Here is a 7,834-nt window from a genome sequence, read left to right as displayed (position 1 = left end):
TAGCGCCTAGTCTTGAAAAAAGTGACGTTTATTTTGGTAATGTTCCTCCCAACATTAAGGAGGCTATCCTAGAATGTCTACCCTTTAAGCTAGGTATTTTTCCTGTTCGATATTTGGGTGTTCCTTTATCGCAATCTCGGTTGAAGACTTGTGACTATGCTCCACTGATTGCTAAAGTGAAGGGTCGTATTTTTAATTGGAAATCTAAGTTTCTTTCGTTTGGTGGACGGCGTCAGCTTATTATATCGGTCCTCCAATCTCTTCAGCTTCATTGGATGTCGGTTTTCTTATTCCCGTCTGGTATCATTCATGATCTTGAATCTATATTTCGGAAATTTCTTTGGGCTCCAAGGGAAGATCCTCGTGGTAGATGTCGGTTATCATGGGATGTGGTTTGTAGACCGTTGGAATCTGGGGGTCTTGGAATTAAAAGACTCTACACTTGGAATCGGGCTTTACTTGCAAAACATGTGTGGGATATTGCTAGGCGACGGGATTCTATGTGGGTTCGTTGGATTTATAATAATAATCTTCGTTCTTCGAATTTTTGGATGGTTCGTAAGAATTCTAATTGGTCTTGGGTTTTTCGTAAACTTTTAGACTTGCGGAGTCATTTGCGACGGTTCCTTTTTTTTCTCAAATTGGTGATAGTCGGGACACGAATGCTTGGGAGGATGCTTGGCTCCCTTGTGGTCCTCTATCCGCTTTTATCTCTTACCGGTTTATTCATTCATGTGGGTTCTCTACCTTAACGACGGTTCGTGATCTTATTATGCGCTGGAATGGTAATTGGCCTGATGATTGGTGTCAACGGTTTCATATACTTCATAATTCTCCATTACCTTTATTGACCACTGTTCGTGATAGAGTTTTTTGGGGGGACAATTATACTAGGTGTTCGGAATTTACAGTGGGTAATGCTTGGGCTTCCTTAGAGGGTAATCATCCTGTGATCCCTTGGTCTAAATTGGTTTGGTTCTCGGGTCATATTCCGAAGCATGCATTTTGTTTATGGTTGGCTTGTCAGAGACGGCTTCCAACTCAAGACCGTTTACATTGGAAGGATGAACCCAGATTTGGAGTGTTCGCTTTGTGGTCAATGTTTGGATAGTCATGATCATTTATTCTTTCAATGTTTGTATGCTGAAGTTGTATGGAATAGTGTTTTATTTATGGTGGATCTAACGGGTATGCCTTCAAGGTGGGAGCAGATTGTTCAAGTTATTTCGGATTCTAATAGTCGTCCGAAATTGTTAAAGCAGAAGATTGCTGTGGCTGCTGCTGTTTACTTTATTTGGTAGGAGCGTAATCGAAGACTTTTTTCTGCAACTAAGCGTACGGCTCTGGATCTTATTCCCGTTATTAGGGAGGCTATCTTCATTCGTGCAGATTGGTTGGCAAGTCGTCCTGTGGTTACTTATGGTTGACGTGATGACTTGGTTTTGGTTCTGGGGGGCTTTGGTTTGGACAGCTTCTCTTTTTTATCTTCTGTTGTTTGTTTGTTTCTTACGGGCTTTGTTTCTTTTGGCTTGTTGTGGCCTGGTTGGGGTGTTTCCCTCGGTCTTGGGGCTCGTGGTTGTAGGTTGAGGTCTGTCTGTTTTTTGGTTGCGTTGTAAACCTTTTTATTGCGTTTTATAAATTTGCCGAAGTTTCCTTAAAAAAAAAACACCATATGAACCCATTAAGGACTATTAAGACCCACTCTATCTCAATTACTCCCATTAACGTCAGATTTTACTAATTATAAACCGTTTAGTACCATTATAGCTCAATTAGACTCAAATAGAAGAAATAAGCCCACGATACCTATTATGGAGAATTGGCGCCATTAAACACATTAGGGTCTAAAAATACTAATTATGACTTATCACTTTGACCCAATTGGACTTTTTAAGGAGAAATATGTCCATTATATCCACTAACACCAAATTTGGAAGCTCTTTCGGATTCTAATCATCGTCCAAAGCGGTTAAAGCAGAAACTTGCGGTAGCAGCTTCTGTTTATTTCATTTGGCAGGAATGGAATAGAAGACTTTTTTCTGAGGATCGTCGGAATATTGAGCAGATTATCCAAGCCATTGTTCAGACTGTTGAAATTCGTGTGGCTTGGTTGGAGAAACGGTTATTGGGCAATACTGGTTGATTTTTATGGGTTTTTGCTGTGTTAGGGGAGCTTTTGTGCGTTTTAAGCTCCTTTTCTTTATTTTTAGTTGTTTGTTTGAGTCGGTTGGGCTTTGTTTGTTTTGGCTTTTGGTGGCTTGGTATGGGGTTTTTTCCAAGTCGTTTGTTTTGTTGTGTTGGTAGTGGTATGTTAATTGGTCGCTTTGCTGTAGTTTTTCTTTATGGTTTATAAAATTATCTGGTTTCCGTTCAAAAAAAAACACCAAATGACCATTAAGGACATTAAGACCCATTCTACATAAATTACTCTCATTAACGTCTGATTAGAGAAATTATGAACCATTTAGTACCATTATATTGCAATTAGACTCGACTACGATTGTTATGGAGGGATTTTCTCTGCTTCTACAAAACTGTATTCGGGAGGCTGCTGACTTTGGTTACCATCGGGGTTGTGAGGATTTGGATTTGACTCACTTATGTTTTGCGGATGATTTGTTTGTATTTACAAAAGGGGATGTCCTTTCTGTTGAAGTGCTTAAAAAAGCTCTGGCTCTTTTTYAGAACTATTCGGGATTAGCGCCTAGTCTTGAAAAAAGTGACATTTATTTTGGGAATGTTCCTTCCAACGTTAAGGCGGCTATCCTTGAATGCCTTCCCTTCAAGCTTGGTGCTTTTCCTGTTCGATATTTGGGTGTTCCTTTATCACAATCTYGGTTGAAGTCTTGTGACTATGCTCCGCTGATTGCTAGAGTGAAGAACCGTATACTTAATTGGAAATCTAAGTTTCTTTCGTTTGGTGGACGGCGCCAGCTTATTATATCGGTTCTTCAATCTCTCCAGCTTCATTGGATGTCGGTTTTCTTATTTCCATCTGGTATTATTCATGATCTTGAATCTATATTTCGTAAATTCCTTTGGGCTCCAAGGGAAGATCCGCGTGGTAGATGTCGGTTATCATGGAATATGGTTTGTAGGCCGCTGGAATCTGGGGGTCTTGGAATTAAAAAACTATCCACTTGGAATCGGGCTTTACTTGCAAAGCATGTGTGGGATATTGCTAGGCGACGGGATTCTATGAGGGTTCGTTGGATTTATAGTAATAATTTCCGTTCTTCGAATTTCTGGATGGTCCGTAAGAATTCTAATTGGTCTTGGGTCTTTCGTAAACTTTTAGACTTGCGGAGTCATTTGCGTCGGTTTCTTTTTTCTCAAATTGGTGATGGTCGGAACACGAATGCTTGGGAGGATGCTTGGTTACCTTGTGGTCCTCTATCCGCGTTTATCTCTTACCGGTTTGTCCATTCTTGTGGGTTTTCTACCTTAACGACGGCTTGTGATCTTATTATAAACTGGAATGGTAATTGGCCTGATGATTGGTCTCAACGGTTTGATATGCTTCATAATTCTCGGCTACCTTTATTGACTTCTGATTGTTGGGGAGATAATTATACTATGTGTTCGGATTTTACTGTGGGTAAGGCTTGGGCGTCCTTAGAGGGTAATCATCCTGTGATCCCTTGGTCTAAAATGGTTTGGTTTTCGGGTCATATTCCGAAGCATGCTTTCTGTTTTTGGTTGTCTTGTCAGAGACGGCTTCCGACTCAAGACCGCTTACATTGGAAGGATGAGCCCCCAGATTTGGAGTGTTCGCTTTGTGGTCAATGTCTGGATAGTCATGATCATTTATTCTTTCAATGTTCGTATGCTGGAGCTGTATGGACTAGTGTTTTACTTATAGTGGATATGCCGGGTATGCCTTCAAGGTGGGAACAGATTGTTCAAGTTATTTCGGATTCTAATATTCGTCCGAAACTGTTAAAGCAGAAACTTGCTGTGGCGGCTACTGTTTACTATATTTGGCAAGAGCGTAATAGAAGACTTTTTTTTGCGACTAAGCGTACGGTTCATGATCTTACTGCAGTTATTAGAGAGTCTATCTCCATCCGTGCAGATTGGTTGGCGAGTCGTCCTGTGATTACTTATGGTTGACTTGAAGACTTGTTTTTGGCTCTGGAGGGCGTTGGTTTGGGTTACGCTTCTCTTTTTTATCTTCTTCTGTTGTTTGTTTGCGTCTTATGGGCTTTGTTTATTTTGGCTTGTTGTGGCTCGGTTGGGGTGTTTCCTTCGGCCTTGGGGCTCTTTGTTGTAGGAGTCTTTCTGTTTTTTGGTTGCGTTGTAAAACTTTTTATTGCGTTTTATAAATTTGCCGAGGTTTTCCTTCAAAAAAAAAAAAAAGGTCTGATCAGACTAAATATGACCCATTTATCGTCATTTTGTCCCAATTAAACTCCTTATGGAGAAATGAGCCTACTAAACTCAAGGTCTAATCGGATTAATTATGATCCACGTAGTGTCATTTTGACCCAAATAACTCGATTAAAATATATAGGCCCATTATATCCACGTAGTGTAGTTTTGACCCAAATGACTCGATTAAGGACCATTAAGACCCATTCTACCTCAGCTACTCTCATTAATGTCTCACTAGACTAATTATGAATCATTTTCCGTTATAAATTGATTAGACTCAAAGAGAAGAAATAAGCCCACGATACCCATTAAGGTCCAAACAAAATGTGACCCATTTAGAGTCAATTTGACCCAATTAGACTCCTTATGGAGGATTTGGCCCATTAAACCCATTAGAGTCTAAAAAGACAACTTATGAGTTTGAGTCATTTGGGTCTTAAGGGTCCTAAATAGGCCCGTTATATCCACTAACACCAAATGGACCATGAAAGCCTACATCTACCTCTAGGATCTTCCCTTGGAGCCCAAAGAAATTTCCGAAATATAGATTCAAGGTCATGGATTAACACATATGTAATAAGAACACAGACATCCAATGCAGCTGAAGAGATTGAAGAACCGATATAATAAGTTGTCTACGACCTCCAAAAGAAAGGAACTTAGACTTCCAATTAAAAATACGACTCTTAACTTTAGCAATCAAAGGGCCATAATCACTTATCTTCAACCGAGCTTGAGATAAAGGGACACCCAAGTAACGAACAGGAAACGACCCAAGCTTGAAAGGAAGACATTCAAGAATGGCCTCCTTAATGTTAGGTGACACATTCCCAAAATAAATCTCACTTTTTTTAAGGCTTGGTGCTAACCCCGAACGTTGTTGAAAAAGGAATAGTGCCTTTTTAAGCACTTCCACCGAATAGACATCACCCTTTGTAAAGACAAATAGATCATCAGCAAAACACAAGTGAGTCAAATCCAACTCATCACAACCCCGATGGTACCCAAAATCAGTTGCTTCCTGAATACACTGCTTAAGGAGGATAGAAAACCCCTCCATTACAATCGTGAACAGATAAGGAGATAGCGGATCACCTTGCCGAAGACCCCTACCTCCATGAAAAAACCCATAGGAAATTCCATTTATCGCAAGAGAATAGGAAGTAGTAGACACCATCTCCTTAATCCACTTGACCATAACCGGATGGAAACCCAAACCCTGCAGCATGACAATGAGAAACCTCCAATCCACTGTATCATAACCGGATGGAAATTCCATTTATCGCAAGAGAATAGGAAGTAGTCTTGGACTGATACCCAGAAACAAGCTCATGAGCAATGAGGATATTATCCGCAATCCTCCTACCCGGAATAAAAGCCGATTGAGCCTTATCATTTAAAGAATCCAAATATCCCTTCATTCGGTTGACAATGACTTTACTAATGCATTTATAAATCACTGTACAACAAGCTATAGGCCGGTAATCCGTAACCTTAGAAGCATTAACAGATTTAGGGAGGAGACAAATAAGAGTATGATTCAATTCCCTAAGGAGGTTACCTCGATAAAAGAAGTTGTGGATAGCTATTTCCACATCCCGACCCATAATATCCCAAGAAGCTTTGAAAAACTTGGAAGAGAACCCATCAGATCCTGGGGTTTATAATTTCCAATGCTAAACATAGCATTCTTAATTTCATCATCCAGAATCGGCCGTATCATATGATTAGCATCTGATATAGAGAGCTTTCTCGAAAAACTCTGTTCGGCGAAGTCAGGGGGTCTTGGTATTCGGCGGTTGGCAACGTGGAATAGGGCTTTACTTGCTAAACATGTTTGGGATATTGTGCGGCATCGTGAGTCTTTGTGGGTTAGATGGGTGTATTGTCATAATCTTTGCTCTTCTCAATTCTGGATGGTTCGAAAAAATTCCAATTGGACATGGGTCTTCCGTAAACTGTTGGACCTACGTATTCAGTTGAGACGTTTTCTGGTTTCTCAGATTGGTGATGGTCGGAAGGCTAATGCTTGGGAGGATTCTTGGTTACCCTGTGGTCATCGAGGCTTTTATATCTTACCGTTTTATCCATTCTTGTGGGTTCTCTACTGCCACTACAGTTCGAGAGCTGGTTTTACGTTTGGATGGTGTGTGGCCAGATGAGTGGCGTACCAGGTTTGCTGAAATTTGCTCTGCTCCTCTGCCTTTGTTGAATGACTCTGTTTGTGATTATGTTCTATGGGGGGATACTAGTGCATCTTGTTCAAAATTTTCGGTTAGTAATGCTTGGGCTTCGTTGGAGGGAACTTATCCGGTTGTTCCTTGGTATAAATCGGTATGGTTCTCTGGCCACATTCCTAAGCACGCTTTCTGTTTATGGCTTGCTTGTCATAAACGTTTGCCTACTCAAGATCGTATGCTTTGGAAGGATGAATCGTCGGACCTGAAATGTTCGCTTTGTGGACTTTTTATTTATAGCCATTCGCATTTTTTCTTTCAGTGTAATTTTGCTCATGAAGTTTGGGATAGTATCTTGCATAGAGTGGACTTGACGACTATGCCTTCTTCGTGGGATCATATTTTAGAGGCTATTTCCGATACTGGTCGAAGACCGAAGCGCTTGAAGCAGAAACTTGCGGTGGCTGCATCTGTTTACTATATTTGGCAGGAACGTAATAGAAGACTTTTTTCTGAAGATCGCTGGACATCTATGCAACTTATCAAAATTATTGATCATACTATTGCTACTCGTGCGGCTTGAATGGTGGGGAGAACTCAGGGAAATGCTGTTTGATTTGAGTTTTCTAATGTGGGCTTGGGGTGTTGTTTGGTGGTTTAAGCTCCTTTTCTTTATTTTTAGTTGTTTGTTTGGGTCTGTGGGGCTTTGCTCTTTTTGGCTTGTTGTGGCTTGGTATGATTTGGTGTCCAAGTCTTTTGGGGTTTTGGGTTATTGGTTGTGGTCGAACGCATAATTGTTGTTTCTTTTTTATGGTTTTATAAATTTGTCTGGTTTTCGTTAAAAAAAAACACCAAATGGACCATTAAGGACCATTAAGACCATTATACCTCAATTACTCCAGTTAACATCTCATTAGAATAATTATGACGAATTTAGCACATTATTCCACTCGGATTTGCGGATTAGGGTTTCAAGTTTTGACGGCGGCCTTGGGGCTTCTTGCGGTTCGTTCTTCTTCTTGAAGGTTTGAGTTCGCTTAGTTTGGAGGTTATTTGTTAGTGCTTTAATCCCGTKTTCTACTTCCAAAGCCGATTCTTCTTGGATTAGGGTTTCGCGTTTTTGGGTGGAGGCGGAGTTTGGGTTCTTCTAAAAGACTTTTCTTCTTGGCCGTTCGTACACGGCTAGGGTTTTGCGTATTCTCTTCTTGGCCGTACATACACGGCTAGGGTTTTGCCTCTAGGGTTTGCTGTTTGCGTTTGGATAGGAGTGATCGCTTGTGGGT

The 7,834-nt window shown here is 40.6% G+C and overlaps 1 protein-coding gene across 1 annotated transcript; it reads left to right on the top strand.

The window, feature by feature from the left end:
* The first annotated feature begins 6,384 nt into the window (after nucleotides 1-6,384).
* On the top strand, nucleotides 6,385-7,134 carry LOC112504742. Its single transcript, XM_025108686.1, has one exon. The coding sequence runs from the start codon at nucleotides 6,385-6,387 to the stop codon at nucleotides 7,132-7,134; it is 750 nt and encodes a 249-aa protein (XP_024964454.1).
* Nucleotides 7,135-7,834: the final 700 nt, after the last annotated feature.

Source organism: Cynara cardunculus, unplaced genomic scaffold (assembly GCF_001531365.2).
Source record: "Cynara cardunculus var. scolymus isolate 2C unplaced genomic scaffold, CcrdV1 Un_Scaffold_6717, whole genome shotgun sequence".
Classification (NCBI taxonomy): Eukaryota; Viridiplantae; Streptophyta; class Magnoliopsida; order Asterales; family Asteraceae; genus Cynara; species Cynara cardunculus.
The sequence above is the reverse complement of the archived record's forward strand: the minus strand, read 5'-3'. Positions and strand labels throughout refer to the sequence as shown.

What these genes read in the sequence shown, in the direction of transcription:
- LOC112504742 (XM_025108686.1), top strand. Translation starts at nt 6,385, where the DNA reads ATGGTCGGAAGGCTAATGCTTGGGAGGATTCTTGGTTACCCTGTGGTC.